The 25,502-nt window shown below is 37.4% G+C and overlaps 1 protein-coding gene across 1 annotated transcript; it reads left to right on the forward strand.

The window, feature by feature from the left end:
• The first annotated feature begins 8,228 nt into the window (after positions 1-8,228).
• Positions 8,229-24,481, forward strand: Gtsf1 (gametocyte specific factor 1). Its single transcript, XM_071609177.1, has 9 exons — positions 8,229-8,260; positions 10,309-10,353; positions 16,459-16,559; positions 18,682-18,808; positions 19,244-19,327; positions 19,794-19,857; positions 20,860-20,954; positions 21,848-21,877; positions 24,376-24,481. The coding sequence occupies exons 2-8, from the start codon at positions 10,338-10,340 to the stop codon at positions 21,862-21,864; spliced, it is 504 nt and encodes a 167-aa protein (XP_071465278.1). The 5' UTR covers positions 8,229-8,260; positions 10,309-10,337; the 3' UTR covers positions 21,865-21,877; positions 24,376-24,481.
• Positions 24,482-25,502: the final 1,021 nt, after the last annotated feature.

The raw sequence follows: 25,502 nt of genomic DNA on the forward strand, positions 1-25,502 counted from the left end.
TTTTTTTAACTTTAGGGAAATCTTAACTGTCAAATTTTAGGAAACAACTCTTGTCATTGGCATCTTAACATGTTTATTTATTTAAATAAAGAATATTTTTCCAATGACAAGTTTCATTTGGTTTCTTATTCTTCCTTGTTTTCACATTCATTTGTCAACCAAACAGCTACAGAGCTCATTTCCCCATTTCCTTTCTTAGCAGGGGAAATACAGTCAGCCTGTGGGTTTAAAAAGCTGTTCCATATATAGGTTCTTCATCCTCCAATTTTTTTCTCCAAGTCACTTACTATATGCCCTGTAGACCAACCTTCTTTAATCAACTCTCTATACAAATCTTCTGTGCTGCTTAAAGAATAGTTTTTATAACAATTGTAATTAGGAAGATAGATTTGGAGCCATGTTCCAATCTCCCTAAAGTCAATTTACTCAAAGAATGGAACCCAGAGTGTCCTACCTCTGAGCTACATTTGCTACATTTCCAGCCCCAGCCCACGTGTGTGTGTGTGTGTGTGTGTGCGCGCGCGCGTGCACGCACGGATTGAACCCAGGGCCTTGTGCATGCAAAGCAAGCAAGCACTCTGCCAACTGAGCTATATCCCTAGCCCCCAGCCCTTTTCATTTCGAGACAGGGCCTTGCTAAGTTGCTCAGGCTGATCTCAAATTTACTCGCAATCCTCCTGCCTCAGCCTGCTGAGTCTCTAGGATTACAGGCTTAATATGCCTTATTCTTTTTTTTTTTAAATAATGGACAGAATGTTGTTGACATTCTTTTTTTTTTTTTTTTTTTTGAGAGAGAGAGAACAAACTTTAATATTTATTTTTTAGTTTTCGGCGGACACAACATCTTTGTACGTGGTGCTGAGGATCGAACCCAGGCTGCACGCTTGCCAGGCGAGCGCGCTACTGCTTGAGCCACATCCCCAGCCCAATATGCCTTATTCTTTGTCACTCTGTTCATTTTTAAATGTTGCCCGTTCCTCTTCAACTATTTAAATCCCTGTTCTAGCTTTTTTTAAAAATACAACTCTTATTTCGCACTTAAAATTTCCCTGTCTTTAGTGACTTCTAACATGACAGTTAAGTATCTCCAACCTCAATCCTACCATGAATATTCATAGTGGAAGTCACAATCATGTGTTTTGTATCTGCTACACAACAAGCCTGGTGCTGTGTATACCTAATAGATATTCAAATGCCAAGACCTAAGTTAGGGCAGACTGAAATCACTTTCCCTTAAACTCTAATTTTAAACATAACACTAGCTTTTTTTTCTAGTTTACTAATTATTCAAAGTATATTTAGATTTATAATTAAAAGTAAGTTATGCTGCAGTGGTTCATGTCTGTAACCCCAGCTACTATGGAGGTGAAAGGGTGGAACTGAGGCAGGAGGATCACAAGTCTGAGGCCAGCCTGGGCAGTTTAGGAAGACCCAACTCAATGCACTTAATGGTACCTAGCATAGTTAAGGCCCTGTGTTCAATCCCCAGTCCCACAAAAATAAAAAATCATTACAATCAAATTAATATTTTCTGCCTGGAGTCTCTTCCTTATGCAAGTATTTTCTAGATCCTTTTCAAATTATCTTTTTTTTTTTCTCTCCATTTAAAGCAGAAAATGGAAAGGAAAAAAACCAGGCATTTTTAATATCTAGTACATCCTAGTATGGTGCGTACAAAGGAGAGCTACTGACTTTCTCCCTTAAGTTTACACAATATAAACACTTTTTTTCCATGCAGGGTCTCACAATGTTACCCAGGTTGGAACTCATATGAGTTCAAGTTATCCTCCCATCTCAGCCTCCTGAGTAGTTGGAACTACAGGCTCAAGCCACCACACCCAGTTTGTCCTCATTTCTTAAATAATGCCTTACACATTTTCAATTATATTTTGGTATTTAACAACTATTTTTAAAAAAACGTTCCCTTAGAAGATGACCCAATAGCAGCAGATGTCTTTATTTTTATTATTTTAGTTGTAGATGGACACAATACTTTTTTTTTATTTTTATTTTTATGCAATGCTGAGGATCAAACCAAGTGCCTCACATGTGCTAGGTAAGCACTCTACTACTGAGCTACAACCCCAGCCCCAGATTCTTTGTTGTTGTTGTTGTTGTTGTTGTTGATGGACACAACACCTTTACTTTTATTTTTATGTGGTGCTGAGGATTGAACCCAGTGCCTCACATGTGTGAGGCAAGCACTCTACCACTGAGCCACAACCCCAGCCCAGATTCTTTCTTTTTTTTTTTTTAGAGAGAGAATTTTTTTAATATTTATTTTTTAGTTTTCGGTGGACACAACATCTTTGTTTGTATGTGGTGCTGAGGACCGAACCCGGGCCGCAAGCATGCCAGGCGAGCGCGCTACCGCTTGAGCCACATCCCCAGTCCCAGATTCTTTCTTTATCATATTTCAAATATACAAAATCTTCCCCTAAATGGCCAGTCTTAATTAGGGTCACCATATAAATTTTCTTTTAAACCCAGAATACTTTTTATTTTTATTTAATTTTTTATTTTTTTATTTTTTATGCTTTTGAGCATGAAAGAGCTCTACAAATATTTGTCCTGGGACAACCAGACAAACCAATTAGTCACCCCACTCTTAAGAGAGAAAACATCACTTAATAGGGAGTTGTGGCATTCAAAATATGGGTGCCATATACCTATTAAAACTTTTTAAGAAGTTTTGAGTCCTTGGGTGAAGGCACAACAGAAGCTAAAATATCATTTTTGGGCTTCTCATATAACAATCAGCTAAAGCTTTAAGAAAATCCAAATAAGAGCTGGACACAGTGTACACACCTATAATCCCAGCCACTGAAGAGGCTGAGGCAGGAGAATTGCAAGTTCAAGGCCAACCTGAGCAAAACAGGAGGGGAGTGTTAAGGATCTAGCTCAGTAGTAAAGCATCCAGGAGTTCAATCCCCAGTACCAGAATGAATTAATGAATGAATGAATAAACAAACTTATGGAGAGAAAAGTAAAGTTTAAAAGTAATTGCCTCAAAGCCTCTCTAGGTTCCCCCAAAGTCCTAAATATTCCCACACACTTCCATAACAGGTAGCTCTGTCTCCATGTAACCTTTTGTCATGTCTTATTATTATTGAATTATAAAATTTTTATGATACTTTTTTGTTATTGTTGGGCTGGGGATTGAACCCAGGGGACTCTAATTCTGAGCCACTGATATAGCCACCCCGCCAGGATAGACATGATCTTGACTATGTACTATGTGCCCACAAACAAGGTCACTGAATGTGAAGAATCTATATAGACATGATGAGGTACAAAGAGACTTGATACTCAGGCTAAATATTTTCTATCAAAATAAATCAACATTTTAAATATCTTGGTAACCAGTTTCTCTTTTCCAAAAAGTCCTATTAAGGCAAGTTATGTTCATGGAATAGTAATATGATTTTCCAGCTATAAAGTTTCTTCCCTAAAATCAAGTTTCAATGTTTTTCACTCGTCCATTCACACTGTGAACTGTGGGATGAAACACTGCAAAGGCCCATTACTCATGTCCTAGATATGTACCAAAACATATCCCATTGGTTCCACATCCTTCTCTCTCCTATGATTGATATAAACTTTATGGTCTTTTGTGTGCAGGCTTTCCATGCACCTATAGTATAAGGATAGAAAAAAATATTTCAGTCTCTTCTTTCCACATACTCTCTTACAAGATACGTGATGTCTTACATTTATTGCAGCTCCAGATAAAATATACCTGTGTTCACAAGTCAAATAAGTATCTACTGTATTTGCAACACTGTTTGAAGTATAATAGCATAGGGGAAATGGGGAATACTTGGTCACAACCTACAAGTATTCAGTTAGGAGATCAGTAAGTTCTAGAGATCTACTATTCAGCAATGTACTGTATGCCTGAATTTGCTGCATAGATTCCAAGTATTCTCACCACACCCAAAGAAAGGTAACTATGTTCCATGGTAGTTTTGTTAATTAGCTTGATTATGGGAATAATTGAATAAGGTGTATTTATATCAAAACACCATGTTGTACAATTAAATATAGAGAATTTATTTGTCATCGCACCTCAATTAAAAAAAAAAAAGAACTACTATGAGGGAACAAGGTCTACTATGAGGGAACAACATCAACAACTACAGTGTAAGGCAATTGTTCTCAAACTCTACTGGAAATCCAAACCCAGATTGAAGGGCATCTTGTTCCCCAGTTTCTGATTCAGTAGATCTGCCATAATATGCAAGAATTTTCATTCCCTCAAGTCCCCAAGTGATGCTGATATTGCTGGACTGTGAACCATACTTTGAGAACCACCAGCACAAGGCAAGGGGAGGGAGAAGGGTAGAAAGATGTTACCAAAAAAAAAAAAAAAAAAAAAACAATGTAAGGACTCCCAAGTAGAGTTTAGAAGATAGTTTCAGAGAGAAAATGAACCTGTATTTAAATATTTGACGTTCCTTAAAATAACAGATCTGACAAAGAGCAGTATTGGAATTTTAGAACTATAATTTTCATCAGCTTCCACTACCTTTCCTGCTACTTTGCCTGAACAGTTATAACCAATCCAAACTTTTTATTTTCCTCTAAAGCAATATTTCCAAATCTATCCTCACCAATAACACCTATTACATCCCCCCATAATCCCTCGTTTTCAAAGATTTTACAAATGTCTACTTGGAATTATACACTTAACTACCAATCAGAAATCATAATTAGATGAGAAAATCAAGACTTAGTTGATAAAATTCAAGCCAGAAACAAAGAAATAGAATAATTTAGTCTTGAGGAGGCGGTTATACTGAGGATTGAACCCAAGGCCTCACACGTGCTAGGGAGGTACTCTACCACTGACCTAAAACCCCATCCCTTTTTTAAGTTTTATTTTGAATTAGGGTCTTGCTACGTTGCTAAGGTTGACCTAAAAATGTATAATCCTTCTGCTTCAGTCTCCCAAGTAGCTGGGATTACAGGTATATGCCACCATACCTGGATAATATTTCAGTTTTCTGATGAGCAAAAGTTGATTTTTTTTGGGGGGGGGGGTACCTGGGATTGAACTCAGGGCACTTAATCACTGAGCCAAATCCCCAGCCCTTTTTTGTATTTTATTTAGAGACAGGGTCTCACTGAGTTGCTTAGTGCCTCACTGAGGCTGGCTTCGAACTCACAGTCTTCCTGTCTCAGCCTCCTCTGGCTGCTGGAAAAGCTAATTTTTATGATTATTAACTCATATTAATTGTACAAATTAATGGGTTTCACTGTATGTATTTCCATGCATGCATATATCAAGCTTTGATCATGTTCCCTATCTTTTCCCCTCACTCCCTTTCTAGACCATAATAGTCTCTCTTCCATTTTCATGTCATCTTTTACAGTTTGTTGTTGTCGTTTAGTTTACACATACGAGAAACAACATACAATATTTGTCTTTCTGTATCTGGCTTATTGTGCTTAACATGATATCTTCCAGTTCCATCTATTTTCCTGCAAATGGCAGGATTTCATTCTTCTTTATAGTTGAATCATAATTCTCCACTGCACATTTTTTTCTTTAGCCATTCATCAGTTGATGGATACCTATGTTGATAACATATCTTGGCTATTGTGAATAGTGTCACAACAAAAACAAGTATGCAAATATCTCTTTTGTACGCTGATATCATTTCCTTAAGATATATATCCAGAAGTGGTATTGCTGGATCATGTGGTAATTCTCTTTTCAATTTTTTGAGGAACTGTCATAATATTCCAAGTGTTTAAGTTTTATTAGGTTTCTGAAATAGTGAAAACTTCTGTAGATTCTCACAGACTATTGGAATTCCTTCAGTCTTAAGAACTGGAAAAATTCTTCTCACAAAGACATTCAATGACCAAAATACAGATCTTCTCACTTATTAGCCCATAGACTTTATTTTTAAATTATAATTATTAATTTTAAAAATATATTATTTAGAGATAAATCTAGTATACCACACAGGTAGAACCAACAAGAGTTAGATTCTATTTGGGGGGTATTAAGTCTTACTAGCTCCTAGAATGAAGCTTGTATAAGTTTCTTGGTCTCATTGTTTTTTTCCTTTCCAAGTATGATCAACCTGACTGAAGACCAGTATGAAAGAAAGCTCAGCAGGGATCTCAGATAAAGTAGAATGTTTCTATTGAAAAGGAATGTACAAAGCATTTAAAAGTAGAAAGAACAAATGTGTGGTGCATTTTTATATCAAAATCACCACCAAAAGACAGTTTGGCTCTTGTTTATAAATTCTTAAGCTTGTTCACTGGTGCTAAATGGGACATCTTTATCAGTTGTCACCCTGACAAGACATTACTGAACACAGTGAAGCCTGATTTTGGATTCAGGTTCAGGATCTATCCTCTCATGCCTTTAGCTCTTTCTGCCTCAGAAATTTCAATCTGCAGGTAACTGAATGAAAAGAATTTATGGATTGTAGTAACATGGCAACAACTGCACCAAATTACTGCAATTTAAAGCCTGGAAAATCATATTTTGGTTCAAATCACTCTGGCCTGCTAATTATGGTTCAAAGACATCATGATAAATTCAGAGGTCTGGTGTTTCATTAAAATTATTTTAAACCATCCAAGTGCAGTTGTGCTTGACTATAATCCCAGCCACTCAGAAAGCTCAGGCAGGAGGATTGCATTTTGGAGGCCGGCCTAGGCAACTCAGCAAGACCCTGTCTCAAAATAAAAAAATAAAAATAAAAAGGGCTGAGGTGGCATAGCCCTGGGTTCAATCCCCAGTACCACAAAATAAAAATATGTATATATTTTTAAACTATTTCCTAACAGTCTGAAACTGACTTGCCAAAACAGCAGCTCTTATAAAATGCTTTGTGCTAAGCTTGCAATGAAGCTTTCATTCTTAGCAATTATCTTTGAAAAAGCACTTTAACAGCTTGTTCCTCCTTCCTATGAATCATACAGGCCACCCAGGTGAAAGAAGAGCTTTTATAAATTCAAAACAGTGCCTAGGTCAGTGGTTCTCAGTCCTGGCAGCACATTAGAATCATCAGGGTAGGTTTTTAAAAATAACTATGGCTGGCTCTTTCTGATTAATTGGTAGGGAATGAGAATGGAACTTGGCATGGTATGTTTTAAGAGTTCCCCAGATGCAGACATGATTAGGATCACCAGCCCACAACAAGAATGGCTTAACCCAGTCTTCCATCAACACCTATATCTTTTAAGAGTTTAATCTGAATTGAAGACTATGAAAAGCACATGCTCATCAACCTAAGGACTGCTAATTGGAGTGGGGAGGGACCTGATAATTTATGTTTACAAATTATTCATGTAAAAATAATATGTTCCACTCCAAGATCCTTTTCATTAAAGCTATAGTTTTTACTGTCAGAATAGGTCCTCTCAACTCATATTTAGAATCTAACGCACTGAAATGTATCAGAAATACCAATAGTTTAGCACCCACACTGCATCTTACATTTTGGACAGTACAAAAACATTTTTTACAACTTGGTTTTTAAAAAATATATTACTAGCACTTGCCTAACATGTATATGCAAGATGCTAGGTTCAATTCTCTGTATGGGGGAGGAAAGAAAGAGAAAAAGGAAAAGAAAGAGAAAATTTTAAAAACTGCAGAACAAAGGCTCACAATATATTTGATTTTTCATCAGGTTTTAACTTTCTGACCCACTTGTCCTCAGCAACCTAAAAATCCCTTTAACCCTCCAAACACATCCATTACCTACCTACCATTCTCTGATATTGTTGCCCTTTGAATTTTGAAATTCTACATCACGCACTAAGCAGACAAAAAAATTCCTGCCCTTGGTAATTGCCTGCTCTGCCTATGCCCTTTATAATTGCTCTTTCTTCCCCTCAAAACATTAATCATATATCTAAACAATTTCCACAAACAAGGTTTCCTTCCAAACAGCTCCCCACATCTACCCAGTCCCATTCCCTCAAAGGCCCAAGATGGCCGCCACAAAGACTAGGCAAGGAAGGTGGAGCTCCACCCACGCAGAACCACTATCGACTCGGAGCCCAGCGGAGGATGGGCCTAAGAAGGTGCTGAGGGTCGGAAAGAGTAGCAGCTGAGCCCTGGCGGAGAAGGGGCAAGGGTAGGAGACCCCATTGGCCCCGGCGCGCCAAGAACGCCAGTCACAGGAAGTGGGGGCCCCACGCCCTAGCGTCAGGGACCGGAAGTGGGCGTTACCAGGGCGTGGCTCTAGGACGAAGGCAGCGGTGGGGAGAGCGCCTCTCGATTGAGGTAGGAGGGACATTCCCTCGCTGGTTTGGCTCCTCCAAACGCTCTACCTTTAAAGTACTGGGATAGCTCCCCCATCTAACACCTTCTCTTTCCCCTTTTCCGCTAGTAGCTTTCAGCCCGGGGACTCTGAACGCAGCTCTGTTGATTTTTCGGCTGGTTACGCTCCATCGTCCACTCGAGGGCCTCCCTACCACCTTTTCCTCCCTTCTTTTAGGTTAATCTTCTTCCCCGCCTTCTCGTATTTAGTCCCACGGCTTAACCCTGTTCAGCTTTTGGTTTTGTGGTGGTGGTTGTTTTTTGAAGGAGGAAAAATTATTTTACTGAGGCCTCTGTGTTAGAAATTTGAACAGTAGCTTCCCTGTAGATCCAGTTCCCAGACTTAACTGCTTCACATAGTGTGTCTAATCCACCGCAGGTCTAGTGCTAAGGAGAAGGGAAAGAGTCACCTGTCAACAGTTGGATGTGGAAGATACTTAAAGGAACACAGCTGAGTGGTGATGCTGTGAATTTCATTGCCCTTAGTCTTTTCTCTGGGAAGGAATAGATTGGCTTTCCACAAGTCACTGAATCTGGCATTCATCCCTCCTTTTTATTCTTTGAAATCAAGAAACAATTCTTGATTTATCCTCCCAAACCTTTTATTTTTAGTGAAAAGGTATGAAGTAACTGTATGTAAGTAAAACGTGTCCAAAAAGGTCAGGATTTCTTAATCCAAACATGAAAAATATTTTTAAGATAGTTTCACTAATGATTGTTATTAACAAGTGAGGCTCTGCCCCATCACTTGTATTTCCTAACCTGGGTTCTAATGTTGCTTATGTCATAGAATGAGGGGAAGGGGTGTGGAATTGTATGAGAGGCCAAAGGAGAGCTTGCCTAGAGACAACAGCTGTAAATGTAACCAATTTTCAGAAGTTTCCTATGGGGGTTCTTTTATATTAAAAAATAGTTTTTTTCTCATGAAGTTTATTTAATCACATGTTCAGTAGAAGAGAACTTTAGTAAATAAGGATCCAAACTACAAAACCATTTCTCTTAATCTTTTACATTTCTGTTAGGTTTGTTGTCTTATAACTGTATTAACTGTAACATAGACAGTTCTTAAGTCCTAATATTCAAAAGTTTTCCCTCAGTGAATAGAGGGAATGCTATTAACTGGAGAGGCTTAAATCAACAACTTTTTTTTTTTTTTTTTGGTACTGGGGATTGAACCCATGAGTGCTTAACCACTGAGCCACATCCCAAACCCTTTTTATATTTCATTTAGAAACAGGGTTTCACTAAGTTGCTGAGGCTGGCTTTAAATTTGCAATCTTCCTGCCTCAGCCTCCTGAGCTGCTGGGATTACAGATGTGGGCCAGCACGCCCAGCATAAGTCTTGTCATATTAGCACAGTAGTTTTGGGGGTGTAAAATTGAAGTAGCACTAAAAAGGGGGACTATCAGGGTGGCACTTCTAATTATGTTTGAGTCGTGAATATGGTAAATTAGAATGTCTCTGAGGGTTTGGATCAGTTAGGTGTTCACTGTCTGACATAGACATCCAGCATTCCCATATTCCAAAGAAGGGCAAGAGTAGTAGCCTTCCCATCCTGTAATTTTTAAGAATTTTGGAAGAGAGCTTTTAAAACTGTACCCTATCCAGAAGTTTAAGAGTAGTCTTATAGCCTCGATTCACCCCCTCTATTGTTAAATAACATCAAACCCAAATAGCAGGTGAATAGTGACAGGCTGGGTAACAGCACTTAAAATACACGGATATCTTGTCACCTTAATAGAGTTAATATTAGTAGTCATATTTGGTTTTTCTTAACTATTGGTGGACCCTAAAATTTATTCCAAGAATATTAATTGAGCAATAATGTTAAAATGTTTCAAAGGAGTAAAGAATGCTTTACAGAGGAAAAAATTGGGGGCAGGAGGGTATGCACTAAAGATTTTGTTTCCTGGATTTATGTAGCTTCAATTCCAGAAGTAACTCTACTTCTTAGGGTTACTTTTTGGTACATTTCATTTCTAATTCTTTGAACCTTGCTTTTTCCCCTGTAGCACTTGGATTCAGCTCCTTCGTTTTCAGCATGGAAGACACTTACAGTATGTACTTACTGTTGCTTTTAGAAAATAAGTTAAATCATTTACATGTAGTTTATGTCTTAACTAGGCTTTTATTGTGTTGTGAAAAATTCAAAGTTCTTCCTGAACTGCTGGTGTGGAAAGGTCTGTGTGGTAAATACAGAGAGGTACCCAAAATTTAAATGAGGCACTTGAAACTTAGTTACTTAAAAGATGTATAAGAAGTCATAGAGCTTTGAAAAGGCAGACACCTGTGTTGCCAGGTGCAGTGATGCAGGCCTATAATGCCAGTGACCTGAAAAGCTAAAGCAGGAGGAGTGAAAAGTTCAAGGCCAGCCCCAGCAACTTAATGAGACCTTATCTCAGAATAAAAAGTAAAAAGGGCTGGAGATGTAGCTCAGTGGTAGAGCACTTCCCAGCACTTCAAGGGAGAAAAAAGTCTGTGTTAAACTACTTTTTAATTTTTTGTTGTTTTTTGTTCTTTGGTACTAGGAATTGACCCTAAGTCCCAGCACATGCTAAGCATGTATTCTATTATAAGTAGTATTTTTATTAAATTAGACTTATTAACTCAAAATGTGGGTTGCCTTTTTTATTTATGATACAGGGATAGTAACCTCTGTTTTTCTATTTTGAGAAGTAATATAGTATGCATAATACAATTGATGTGTGGGACTGGGGATATAGCTCAGTTGGTAGAATGCTTGCCTTGCTTGCACAAGGCCTGGGTTCGATCCACAGCTCAAAAAAAAAAAAATTGATTGATGTGCATTGAGTTTTTTTTAATATTTATTTTTTAGTTGTAGGTGAACACAATACCTTTATTTCATTTTTTAATGTGATGCTGAGGTTTGAACCCAGTGCCTCATGTGTGCTAGGTCAGCACTCTACCACTGAGCCACAACCCCAGCCTGCGTTTGAGTTTTTAAGATAAAAAAATCCTGGGAAGGAGTCTTATGTCTATCTCTATATCTATCTATCTCTCTCTCTCTCTCTTAAACCCAGGGGTGCTCTGCCACTGAGCTACACCCTCAGCTATTTTTTTCATTTTGAGACAGTTCCTCACTAAATTGCCAAAGCTGTCCTGGAACTTGCCGTCCTCTTACCTTAACCTCCCAAGTCGCTGGGAGTACAGGCAGGTGCCACCATGCCCAGTTTAGTAAAGACTATTTCTTTGTAGTTTCTATATTTTGGTAATAAAAATCTCCATTGGACTTCTTTATTTACTTAGTGGTACCGGGGATTGAATGTGGGGGCTCTCTTACAAGGTGAACAGCTCTCCCACTAAGCACATTCCCTGCCCTTTTATTTTATTCTGAGACAGGATCTTACTAAATTGCTCAGGATGGCCTCAAACTTTCATCCTTCTTCCTCAGCCTCCCAGGTAGAAAGCATTAGTCATGTACCACTGCACCCAGCAAAAATGTGCATTTCTGAGAAGTTTTCAGGTGATGCTGATGCTGCTGATCTGAGGACTACACTTTGAAAATCATTGATCTAGAAGGCTGATTCTTTTTGATTTTCTTTAGGATTCTCCCCACCTTCTTTATTTTTCTTAAAATGTTTTACTTAAAATGTAATATTTATGGGGCTTGTCCACACACATAAGCAAAGTGAAATTTGTGTATGGTATATGTATTTACTCTTGGGTGCTTTCTACTCAACATATTAAGTTATAAAGCAACCTCTCCCTTTTTGGTCTCTCAGTTCTTCCTTTTTTTATGCATAATTTTTTTAACAAAAAAAATTCATCTATGAACTTGTTGGAAATATAAAATCTCAGGTCCCATCCCAGACCTACTGAATCAGAATCTACATGTTAACACAGTTCTTAAGTGATTTAACACCTGGGAATGTTGCTAAAGTTTGAGAAATGCTGCATCAGAAATGCTGACCTCTTTCCCAAATTTACCTGAAACATTTATCTTAATCTGATAGAGTCCCGAAGATCTTCAGGTTCTATTCTTGGATTATACCTCAGTGATACTTTTGTCATGCCTAATTTCATATTCCCATGAAGTTTCCTCAATTTCTCACCATGAGTTCTAAGCCTTAATTAATTTTGAGTAACAGCTGAGTCTCTGCTTTTGGGGGGGGAAGCTTGTCAACAGGACCCACTTTGTTTTCCAAAGCAAGTTATATTTTTGGGAAGCCAGAAAAAATTGTTGCAGAGTAGTTTAATAGTATTTGTTAAGAACTTTAAATGTACATTCACTTCAGTTCAGCACTCTTAGGTATCTGCCCAAAGAAATATTCATAAAATGCACAAAGAAGCATATGCTAGATTATTAATCATAGTATTGTATATAGTAGTAAAAAACTGGAAACTTAAATGCCCAGTAAGGGAACTGATTAAGAATCTAGTATATTCATATGAAGCAATGAAATGGTCCTTATATGTACTGACACAGGAATAGCTCCAAGAAACATTAAGTAAAAAGAATAGAAAAGCTAATCTCAGAAGATACAGGAAATCCTGTCACATGCTATAACTTGGATGAACCTTATGAGTATTATGCTAAATGACATAAGCTAGTCAAAGAAAGGCAAACACTGTATGATTTCAATTATGTATCTAAAGTAGACTCATTTTTAAAAATTAGAATGATTCTAATGGCTTGGGAGAGTAGAAAATGGGGAGTTGATATTTAATGGACAGTTTCAGTTTTGCCAGATGATAAAAGTTTTGGAGGTTGGTTGCATAACAGTGTGAATATACTTAATACTGCTGAAGAATATGCGTTAAAATTATTTAAATGGGGTATGGGAGATGTGGCTCAGTGTAGAGTGCTTGCCTAGCATGTATGAAGCTCTGGGTTTGATCCCCAGCACTGCAAAAAAAAAAATTATATATATATATATATATAGAAGTGGTAAATTTTATACTTTATCACAGTTGTAATTGTTTTAATTAAAAATACATTTAAATCTAGAAAATCAGATTAGAAATGACTGCAATTACTCGAAACCAAGAAGTAAAGCATTATGGTAGGAAGCTCTCATTATCTGACATATGCCACTGTATAGTCAGTATGATGTGTATGAATCATAAGGTACGTCCAGTCTGTCAGTTGCTGACATGGCCTAACATTTACTAGTGATGAAACAGATTAAATGAAGGGAAACTAATAAGAATTTCATCTGTAAATGCTTTCTGGGTGTCTTAAAGCTTCAAAATTTGAGAAGATTGCTGGTCAAGAAGAGCCTGGTTGGCATAATAAGCTTGCCTGTCCTCTAAGACTTTTTCTTCCTATTCATTCTGTCCTTCAAGTCACCTTTCTGGCTCATTTGCATCACGATCATGGTTAGCAATTTATTCCATGTTTACCACTCTTCCAGTGAAACTGTCTGTTTCAATTCCCTATTGGCTCCTGATTTTCATTGCAGTCTCCTGGTTTATAAGCTTCTTATCACCTGTGAATTGTTTATCTTATTTTACTTTTATCATTATCTTCAGGGGTGGCAAGAGGGTTGCCTCTTGTCCTCAGAATGTGCTTAACCATTTAATTTCCCTTCCTTAGCCATGCTTGTTAAGATTTGGGGCTCAGCCTGGGCATCTTGTATACCATAAAGGCAGGACAGGAGAGATGTTGACATTTGGGGGGTTTTGTTTGTTTTTGATTCTGAGGATTAAACCCAGGGGCATTTACACTGAGCTGTATCCCCAGTTCTTTTTATTTTTAATTTTGAGACAGGTTCTCATTAAGCTGCTGAGGGTCTTGCTAAATTGCTAAAGCTGACTTGGGATCCTATCTCAGCCTACCAAGTCACTGGGATTATAAGTATGCACCACTGCCCCCAGCTAAAGACAGTTTTAAAGGTAGATATGTTAGAAGCTTTCTTTCATAGAGCAGTTCTATATCTCTACAATTGTCTTAGCCTCAGGTGGTTCTGTTTTTTTGCAGATTGTCTATTTGTTATCTGGCCAATTGGGCAGTCCCTAGATTATTCTTTTGTATTCTTTCTCATCCATGTTCCAAAATATATAAAGTAAAATCACCAGTCTGATAAAGGAATGGTTTCATTTGAGAGGCAACTAAAGTAACCAACACCAGGAAGTACTTATGGGGAAAATTAAAAGAATGCACATGCCTGTAACCCCAGTTCTCCAGAGGCCAAGGCAGGAGGATTACAAGTTCAAGGCCAGCACAGGAATCTTAGTGAGACCTGTCTCAACATAAAAAAGGTTTAAGAGGGAGTCTGGGAATGTAGCTCAGTGGTAGAGTGCTTGTCTAGCATGTACAAGGATTTAGGATCAAAAAAAAAAAAAAAGGTAAATTAAAGTAGACAGATGGGGGAAAAAAAACCTATCCACTAATATTTTTCAAGTTTACATAGAGCAGTGCTTACTAACTTTGTTCATGGGATACTACAATGTTAATGTAGGGAATTAACCAGCCCCAACCATTTGGATTGGTGAATGGTGGGATTTGCAAGTGCAAATTATATTATATTGGCACATGAGCAATCCATTCCAACTTTAGCACACTGGTTGGGAAATTCTGGTTGGACTGACTAAAGAATAGAAATGATCCTTAATTAGCACTTTTAGGAAAAGAAAAGAGGGATGTATCTCAGTGGTACAGTGTTTGCCTGGTGTGCATAAGGCCCTGGGTTCAATCCCCAGTTCTGAAAAAAAAAGAACAGGAAAAGATGATTTAATTTTTTTTTTTTTGGCTGGGGTGGCTACTAAGGATTGGACCCAGGGGCACTTTACTGAGCGATATCCCCAACCCTTTTTATTTTTTAGTTTGAAGCAGGGTCTTGCCAAGTTCCTGAGGGTGTCCTTAAATTGCCAAATCTGGCCTCAAACTTGCTGTCCTGCCTCAGCCTTTGGTGTTGCTAATATTACAGACATGTGACACTGTACCCGCTTAACTTCTTTTTTTTTTTTTTTTTTTTTGTAGTAAAGATAACCAGCATTGAAAACAATATTCAATCAAATATGAGCTGAGACCTTATACCCTACAATTGCTGGTTCCACTGGACTTATCCAGTAATGGGGGAGGGCTTGGGTCTTGCACCACATCTTCCTCCTCAAGACTCCACCTTCAGCCTCCTGCATCTACAGGGTCCCATTTCCTTGGTCCCCCACATTTTTGACTCCCCTTACAGGTTCATCGGAGGCAAACCCGTCTGAAACCTTTTCTTTAGATGAAACAGAGAGACATCAAGGTTGGGCTTTCCTTGTGCCTCCTTTTCTTTACTCCCTGCCCTGGCTGAAGTCAGTTTCATTTTCCTTCCCCTCCATCTCCCTTTTTGCTCCTCCTCACTCTTCTTCCATGACCCCAAATTCTTCCTTCTTAGCCACTTCCAGCCCAGAGAAAGCCCAAGTCCCGGGAAAACACTATGAGGTGAGGGAGACTACTAGAGAAATCCTGTCCCCTCAAGCAACTTTGGTGTTTTTCAAAGGATACAGTCATGGAGTTAAACCGTTTCTGCAGTCCCTTTATTAATAGTCTTACTCAGCCAGTCCGACAGACAGAGGCAGTGATGGGGAGGCTTATGGAGGGGCATCTACTCTTGTCACTCCTTCCTGGGAAGTCTGGCTTCCATAAGTAAGAGACACTGAACTCAGCACTGTAGCAGTCAGGGAGAGGATATATTATGGAAAAGGCTGTCCCCTGTCACACCGCCTTTAGAAAGTTATTAACCTTGAGAGAAAAAATGGATGGGGAATGGGAGAGGGGGAAAAAAGTAGAAAAAAAAAAGACTTAATGATACCAAAATTTCTCAAAGTTACATTTTCATCTTTGTTTAGGCACCCTTTTTTTAAATTGAAAGTTTTATTTTATTTTGTTGCAGTACTGGGGATTGAACCCAGGAGCGCTGCACCACTGAGCTATATTCCTACTGCTCCCCCAACTTTTTTTTTTTTTTTTTTTTTTTTGAGACAGGGTCTCCCTTAGTTGCCCAGGCTGACCTCCAACTGGCAATCTTCCTGCCTTGGTCTTCTAAATTGCTAGGATTAGAGGCATGCACCACTGCACCCAGCTAAATATAAGTTGTCTTTAGACTATCTTATTCAATTATTACATAGTCCATTGAAAAATCCAGTGTTCCTGGAATGCTGTAGTTTTATAAGAACCTGTGATGCTTTATACTCATTGTATTTTTCTCTTTCAGTCGACTCCCTGGACCCTGAAAAGTTATTACAGTGCCCCTATGATAAAAACCACCAGATCAGGGCCTGCAGGTTTCCTTATCATCTTATCAAGTGCAGAAAGGTAGGGTATTATTTTCATAATTTGCCCTCTCATGCGCTCTTGAATTATTTTAAAAGGCCAAGCTTTTGTAAGCAGCAAATAGTTTTAGCATAAATGTTTTAATCAAATGCCAGAATTGTTTTGGGACTCTACCTCTGTGTTAAACACCAGCATTTATAGAAAGGAGTTTGTTTATTTCTTGGGGTGCATAATTTTTTACTTGTTTTTTTTTTCTTCCCCCTAACTAGTGACAAAGCATCTCTGGAATTTTCATATCCTTTTTAAACAAAAGAAACACTAATTTTTGCTAGCAATGAATCTTATAAATTTGATGTATTCATCATCTTGATAAGAATCAAATGCTATAATCACTTCTTTCCAATTTTGTTTAGAAATTTTAGAGCAGTTGAATAGCTAGAGACTAGCCCAAGAAAATACTATTCCTAAAAACAGATGTTTCTTCAAGTTTCATCATCTTTTTTAAAAAGAAAATTTAGGATTTTTCTCTCTAGTCACTCTTTTATTTACTTAGCTGATATAAACTACTTTAATGCTATATTAATAGGCACTTTGACAGGGTTGTTAGAATGCAAATGTCAGATACAGAGACCAAAATTATGCAGGCATTTATGTTTGGAAAAAATTTTAGTATTTAATCCAAACTGCATACAGTTCAGACTTAACATCCTTTAAAAAAAATGTTTCTCTTAGCTAAAAATATAGCTCGGTAGTAGAGTGTGCCTAGGATGCTTAAAAGCACTGGGTTTGATTCCCACCACCAAAAAAGAGGGGGAAAAAGTGTTTATTTTATTATCTCTAAAATAAAATGCCTTTTTTTTGATCATTGCTCTACCATATTTTTAATCTGTAGAGCAAGGATCCCTTAAAGTTAAACGTGAACAATATGGATTAGCATTTGCTACTATAATTCCACCACCACACACACCCACACCCAGGCTCTCAGATATTTCTCAAGGATAAAGATTGGGAAGGGGAGCCAAGTGGTATAAAGATACTGTTATAATTGCTGTCTTTTAATGTCCTTAATCTTTAGCCACAAAACCTTTGCATTGAATTTCTGATATCTCTTATGAAATTGATGGAGATTTCTTCCCTCAAAAGTTTCTTAGAATGTTTTTCAACCTTTTCCCTGCTTTACATTATTTTTACTTTGAGTTTTATTAGTGACATATTTTTTCCTTTTCCTAATAAATAAATTTCTTAATTGCTGGAATATTTGCCATAGGATTTGAATGACATTAAACCCTTTATTTAGGTTTAAGGCAAGAAACTTGGTTAGCAAAGTAGTCTCTGTCATTTGGGTTTTTCTTTTGTGAAATAGCCAAAATAAAGGTTAAATTGTTCAAAGCCTCATTTCAGGCATCATTGCTTTAAATAAGTGTCTCTATGTTAATCTGAAAAATCATTGGTTTGTCTCTTCTGCAGCTCTCTTACAACAGCTATTTTCTAGCACTTATTGGATTGCAATAGCAGGGCACTACTGCATTGCAGACTGAGTTTCAGTGTTACTATTCATCCTGAATGTCAGCTTGCAAAGACATCCAGAGAGTGGTACCATTACAACTACACTAACTGAATCTTGCAACTTTCAGAAACAGAGAAAAAGATATGGTTCAAATTTACTATGTAGCTCTATGTTAGCCACTTGAATTCCAGTATCTGTATTGTCAGTCTACAATCTTAACAAGCTTATCTTTTCATTTTGACATAATGACTATATGATCTATGCGAATGATAAATAATTCCCTCTTAATTTTCTACTCTGGCTGGACGTGGTGGCTCACGCCTGTAATCCCAGCAGCTCGGGAGGCTGAGGCAGGAGGATTGAGAGTTCAAAGCCAGCCTCAGCAAAAGCAAGACACTAAGTAACTCAGTGAGACCCTGTCTCTAAATAAAATACAAAAAAAAAGGGCTGGGGATGTGGCTCAGTGGTTGAGTGCCCCTGAGTTCAATCCCCAGTACCCCCCCGAAAAAAATTAATTTTCTATTCTGAGTTTGGCTACTATAGTTAAACTGTAAGTTTATTGAGGAATTTTAAGGGAGCCATTTATAGAATTAAGCTACTCCCCTTAGACTTTAAGATTTCCAAAGAACTGACAAATCCCTCAATTTGGTTCCACAGAATCATCCTGATGTCGCAAACAAATTGGCTACTTGTCCCTTCAATGCTCGCCATCAGGTTCCTCGGGCTGAAATCAGTCATCATATCTCAAGTTGTGATGACAAGAGTTGTATCGAGCAGGATGTGGGTAAGCCTGACTAGCTAAATTATTTCAGTACTAGAGGTTAGCCCCTGAAGATCTGTATTATGCTACATTGTCAGCTTAATTTTTTTCTGTCTTCATTTTAAAAGAAAACTATTTTTCTGCCTTTGAGATTTTTATCTTAGAGTAGCAATAGATTGTCAGTTTCTGATGTGTCATACTCCTTTCTCTTCTGAATAGTCTGATTCACTTTACTAATGAACCATCTAAAAATAAAATCCTTTTGTTGTCTTAAATATGGTAAATATCTTTGTTTCTGCTTCTCTTTCTTGTCTTCTGTCAGCAAAGAGATAAGACCCCTTTTTAGTTTTTATACTATCCATTTTTTAGAAACAAAGACCCATTAGGCTCCCCTACAACCTTTAAATATGATAACTTGGCACTGTCCCCTTCTTATGTCAGATCTCTCTTGTCTTGCAGTTAACCAAACCCGGAACCTTGGACAAGAGACTCTGACTGAGAGCACATGGCAGTGCCCTCCTTGTGATGAAGACTGGGATAAAGGTAAAGTGCCTCTACATCTTTCTCTTCACCATGTCTAAATCCCAAGTCATTTGCTTAAGACAGAAGGAAGATTTTCCCTTTTTATGAACATACCATGTTGTTCAGAATGCCTTATTATTTTTATTGGGCCCCAAAATGAGCACATTTGTATCCCTGTGCAGACAACGTAGAACAGCCTATCCCTCTTGATTGGAAAAAGCACTCCTTTACATCTGCTTTTTTCCATAAATTGTGTTGTACCATCTGTGTTTGATTGTTACTAGGCACGTTTATTATTATTTATGTTGCTTGTGTTTATATCCTTCAATTAAATTCCTGCTTCTGTGTCACTTCGGCAGTGTACTTGATCAATTTTTACTTGCATTTCCAAACTTAGGTGTATTATTTCCCATCTTACAAACACAACTAGCATGAACTGATATCTTCTCAAGTAGAACTACAGACTATGTTTTGCTTCCTTTGGCAGATTTGTGGGAACAGACTAGCACCCCATTTGTCTGGGGCACAGCCAACTTCTCTGGCAACAACAGGTAAATTAAATAGTCTCATTCCCAGAATTGCCTCCCCAAATCAGAATGTCCCATTACCAAAAAAAAAAAAAAAAAAAAATTCAAATCCACCTTTTTTCCTTGATAATGTTCTTTGATAGTAACTAAGTATAAACATTATTTTAGTGGAGTTTTTTTCCCCTTATTTATTCCTTGATTTATAAAAAAGCTCACATGCTCCATGCTGATCACTGGGAATACAAAAATACTACTATAGAGTCTAACGAGAGATATTGGTGCCAGACATTATTGTGTTTTGTTTAATTGTTATTGTTTTTCTGTGAGGTTTACATTATTTTTAATACTTAGAAAAAAATTCCAGTTATACCTCTTGAATCATTTTTTACTCTAGGAAACTAATGCCTACAAAAAAAAGTAGTCTGAAAAGTTTTTTTAATTTTTTTTTTAGTTGTAGTTAGACACATACCTTTATTTTATTTATTTTTTATGTGGTGCTGAGGATCGAACCTAGGACCTTGTACATGCTAGGCGAACACTCTACCACTGAGCCACAACCCTATCCCCCATCAGCTGATAATTTTAAATATAAACTATATGCCCTAAGATAGAAAAACTTAAAGATAAATTCCACTGGTTGCAACTTTAATTTTATATCAGTTCTATGAGATTTGCTGCCTTTGGTTAAATTGAATGGCACTGTAGTTTATCTCTTATGTTTATTGAATGAGTTTATGAGCCTGTCATACTACTGAACAGTAGATGGCATTGCTGTTTATCTCAATTTCTGAAAAGTGAAAATGATTAGACCCATCTTGATGCCTGTACAGAACAGGGAACTTTCCAGAGAAATGGTGATCATCCTAATTGCAGGACTGTTTTAATGGAAATGTGTTTACATTTCAGATGAATGTAGCTTGTTGCTTTTGCCCAAATTACAAAAATACACATTTTGATTATCTTTTGTGTGCCTGCCTGGAGAATTCAGATATGCTGACATGGTCAAATTTCTCTTCATTTTTGCAGTCCTGCAAGCAACATAGTCATGGAACATAAGAGTAACCTGGCTTCGGGCATGCGGGTTCCCAAGTCTCTGCCGTATGTTCTGCCATGGAAAAACAGTAAGTGAAATAGCAGCAAAATGCTTTTACTTTTTGTTATGCCAAAAACAGTCTTGATCATTCAGATGTGTTCAATCCAAACACCTTGCACTTGTATGACCCTGAAAGTAAGTGCTTCCTTAAACTTTGTGTTCTAAGCACCTCATTCACTCACTACTTCTCCTGGCCCTGGTTAGAAATTAGAAATTATAAAGAGTAAAGTATAAGACCACAGAAACCAAAAGAATATTTTGAGATAGGATGACCATTGACATGAAATAGCCTAAGTAAATTTGGGGCCCAATAAAAAGACTGTTGATTTTGGCTAAGAGTTCATCTCAGATTTTCAAGGCATAACATCAACAGGAAATTGGGATCAGAAATTGTACTGCAGGTCCTAAAAAGAAATGGGTAGGGAGAAAAAGGAAGTAATAAGTTTTAAGAGCCCGCATAAGGAATAGAATTAAGATGATTTCCCTAGATATCCAAGGACATGCTGAGATAACTAAATACAAATTATACTACCCTGATAACAAAATCCCCACATTCAGAATACCCAAAATAGTGTAATTTTTTATTTAATTCCAAAATTCAGATTCCCTTGATTTCAGTCTTTGCTACAAGTTAAGCTAATTTTTGAGGAGTCAGAGGATTCCCTTTAAAACATCTCCCACTGGATACTTGTATTTCCCAAAAAGTGAAATCATCAAATTCTACACCAAAGGATTTGGTAGGTGAAGGACTATTTTCCCATGCTCTTGAATGGAATTTGATCACTAACTTTAAATTCTTCTACTTTTATATGATTATTCAGTATACTCCAAGAAATAAGTCATTTGTGTTTAGTAAGCATAGCGGATGGAGTGAATTTCAATTGACATGGTGTATTTATTTTGAAATATTTCTACTTGCAGATGGAAATGCACAGTAACTGAATATCTTAAGTAAGTGTTTCAGTTTTATTTCAGTATCTCTTCAGATGGTAGCAAGATTTAACTGGACATAAAGCAATTTGGGTCCAATTTTCTTTCAGATTATGGTACCAAATTAAAGCTTTGTGTATGCACATGTTTTTTAAGTATATAGCCTCTGTTATGGCTTTACACGCTAATGAATAGACATTTACTGGTTAAATTAGAATTCCGTTAACATGCTAAGTTGTTTTTGCTAACATTAGTACACATTGCCTTTTTTTTCTTTTTAACCAAAGTTGCATTTGAGATCTATCACGCCTCTTTTAATGGACTGAGATTAATCAGACAGCTGTGCTTCACTGCTCAGCAATTCTCTCCCTGTGCAGTACAGTTTAATCCTCATCAAAAAATTCATACTTCTTAATGAGCAGTTAAAAGTTTTGGGTCTCTAAGAGTCTTACACTGTTGATATTATCTGAGTATCTGATTTAACAGAATCACACAAAACTTATACAAAGAAACCCAAAACTTTTACTTTTTAAGGATGATGCCTTTCTTTGAGATTACCATATGTGCCCATGACAGGGCCAAGTTTCATGCTTCATATACTGCCTTAGCTGAGTTAGCCCAGCATTGCTCTTGGCAAAGGGAATATTATAAAAGCTGAAAAATGGGATTAATCCCAACTCTCTTGCAGATAGTATGCCTTTGGTAAATACTTATTGAATGAATAAATAATTGGCCTGTTGCTTGCCAGTGTCACTCTCTGGACAGTGAAGTGGATGAATCTGTTTTAGGTTTCATTTTGTACCAAAACTAATGTTTTTTTCTGCTGAGAAGTGGGAAAGAGATGCTAAAAGCAAACACCTCTTAGCTAAGGACAACAATATCTATCAGTAAATTTTGGTCATTTTTCTTTGTAGATTCTGATTTAAAATTGTCAAATACATCTGAAAGCCAGAAAATAAGATTTAGCCTCAGAAGGGAAAGAGAGACAATAGCATTGGGGTATGTTAGAAAGCATACATTGAACAGACCTGGATAAATGGTGAACTTTGAATTCCTCTCTAATGTGCTGCACAAGATGTTTGGTGATCATGCAGTACACATAGCTTGCTAGTAAAAATGGCAACTCTAAGATGAAAACCTAGTAGAAACTTATTTATAATTTAAGACACTTCTTTAGAACTTAACTCTTGACTATTAAATTCTTTAACACTGCAAATTTATTTTTTCTGTGGAAAAAAAAATTGTCCCAGGTTAAATAAGAAACCTTAAGCAGCCACAGACATTCTTATCCTCAATAAAAATGAAGCATCATTTTTTGAATGTCTATTGTTGCAGAATTCTCTAGCTTCATTAGAGGATATAAAAGAATTATAGAAGATGTGATTTATTCCCTTAAGGAATTTATGTGTGGGCGGAATATTTTGGATGTATATACATGAAAAGGTTTTGTTCACTTATCAACAATTCCACTTTTTAATACATAAGTAACTCAAAAGCAGGTAATAACATTAATTTTCATCCCCTAATGTACATTGTAACAGCTCAAAAAATATTGTTGACTTGATGAGTAAATAGAGTATATAAGAGGAAAATAAGGTCAATGAAAGTTAATTGGAATTGGTCCAAACTTGTCTGAAGGAGCTGGGCGTGGCAATGCATGCCTATGATACCAGCGGCTCAGGAGGCTGAGGCATGAGGATCATGAGTTCAAAGCCAGCCTCAGCAATTTGGTGAGGCCCTAAGCAACTCAGCGAGACCCTATTTCTAAATAAAATATTAAAAAGGACTGGGGATGTGGCTCAGTGGTTTAAGCAATCCTGGATTCAATCCCCAGTACCCAAAAGAAAAAAAATTCTCTGAAAGTGTCAGTTGCCTAGAGAGTCAATTCTGATGTTCTCCTCACTTATTAAACTGTTAATATATGAAGTATATATTAAACCAGGCACTGTTGCACATGCCTGTAATACCAGTGACTAGGGAAGCTGAGGCAGGAGGATCATGAGTTCAAAGCCACCTTCAAGGGCTGGAGATATAGCTCAGTTGGTAGAGTGCTTGCCTTGCATGCACAAGGCCCTGGGTTCAATCTCCAGCACTGAAAAGGAAGAAAGAAAAAAAAAGCTAGCCTCAGCAAAAAGTAAGGCACTAAGCAACTCCCTGTGAGACCCTGTCTCCAAATCCAATACAAAACAGGGCTGGGGATGTGGCTCCAGTATTTGAGTACCCCTGAGTTCAGTCCCCAGTACCCAAAGAAAAAAAAAAAAGAATTGTACATTAATGTCTATGTTGTTTTCAATTCAATTAGCAAGTTTCTGTGTGCCCAGTAGTACTAAAGAAGGTCAGAAGGTCCTTGGTGTTCTGCTATTAACAACAGCTGGATTCCTCCAGTTGACCAAGAGAATTTAATTGGGTTATAATTGTGTGGCCTGTAGTCCCATGTAGTTGGTGCTTTTGTCTTTGAAAGGAACTAAAAACTCTTTTTGTTTTGTCTGTTTTTGTTTTGTTTTTTTGTTTCCTTGCAGATGCCAGGTCCTAGAAGACTCTTGCTTCTTCCTGCTACCCAAGGGTTCTTCATTTTTTTCTCCTTATCTAATAATAGAATGATAAATTGTCTGTGACTTTCAAACTGACAAGTACCTTTTTTTCTTCCCCGCTTTGAATTCTCATTCATTTGATGCAAGAACCCCAGAAGAACTTGCATCAATCCTTCTGAAAATGACTTCCTTGATAAGCCATCAAGGTAGATAACTTGATAGTTTGATTAAGTTCATGCAGCCCCAAAAATCACATCCCAAACATAATGATTCGAAGTTATGTCAAAAGGTCTTGCAAAAGCCAGACATGGTGGTGCCTGCCTGCAATCCCAGCCATTCAGGAAGCTGAGGCAGGAGGATTCAACTTTACAGGCCAGCCTCAGCAACTTAGGGGGATCCTTAGCAACTTTGCAAGACCTTGCCTAAAAATAAAAGGACTAGGATGTAGCTCAGTGGTAAAGTGCCTCTGGGTTCAATCCTTAGTGTACACACACACAGCCAAAAAAAAAAAAAAATCTAGGTAACATAGGCAGGAAACTTGGATTGGAGAAAACAAGTATGTATTTATATTTTATGACGTATGTGGACCAAATCCTTTTAAGTGTTTATAGAAATGGGATTTTTCTGATCTGTTAATCCAGACTCTCTCAGGTGTTGATAGCATTTATATAGCAAAATACCCCATTCTTCTTTAGAATCTTTAGGACATCTTGCTGTCTGAATATTTCCAACATAGGGTAGATAACGTTTTATTATCAACCCACATTTCAGCTAGAAACTACTAGCTGTCAGACGAGGTGTGGATTAGGTAGGGATGAAGATTGAAATGGAGGGGGAAACAAATTTGTGTGGAGAAAAGATAGGCTTTCCACTGTTGTGTGAAATTTGATTAAGCTTCGAAACTTGAATATGTGAGGGCCTTGGTGACTACCATGGAATGTGTGCATAACAGTTTAGATTTCTGAAACACCCAAGGTTCTGGCTGTCATAGCACTTTGTGGGCCCTAACAAAGAGATGTCAGAATCTCCTCAGATCAATTTTTGTATTAGTTTGTTGTTTTGGTTCTCCCTCCCCGCACAGGGCTTTGTGCATGCTAAATACATAGTCTATCCCT

Source organism: Marmota flaviventris, chromosome 3 (assembly GCF_047511675.1).
Source record: "Marmota flaviventris isolate mMarFla1 chromosome 3, mMarFla1.hap1, whole genome shotgun sequence".
NCBI lineage: Eukaryota > Metazoa > Chordata > Mammalia > Rodentia > Sciuridae > Marmota > Marmota flaviventris.

Coding starts and splice junctions, on each gene's coding strand:
- Gtsf1 (XM_071609177.1), top strand. Junction 18,809..19,243: donor TTGTATCGAGCAGGATGTGG/GTAAGCCTGACT, acceptor CTTGTCTTGCAG/TTAACCAAACCCGGAACCTT. Junction 19,858..20,859: donor AACTTCTCTGGCAACAACAG/GTAAATTAAATA, acceptor TCATTTTTGCAG/TCCTGCAAGCAACATAGTCA.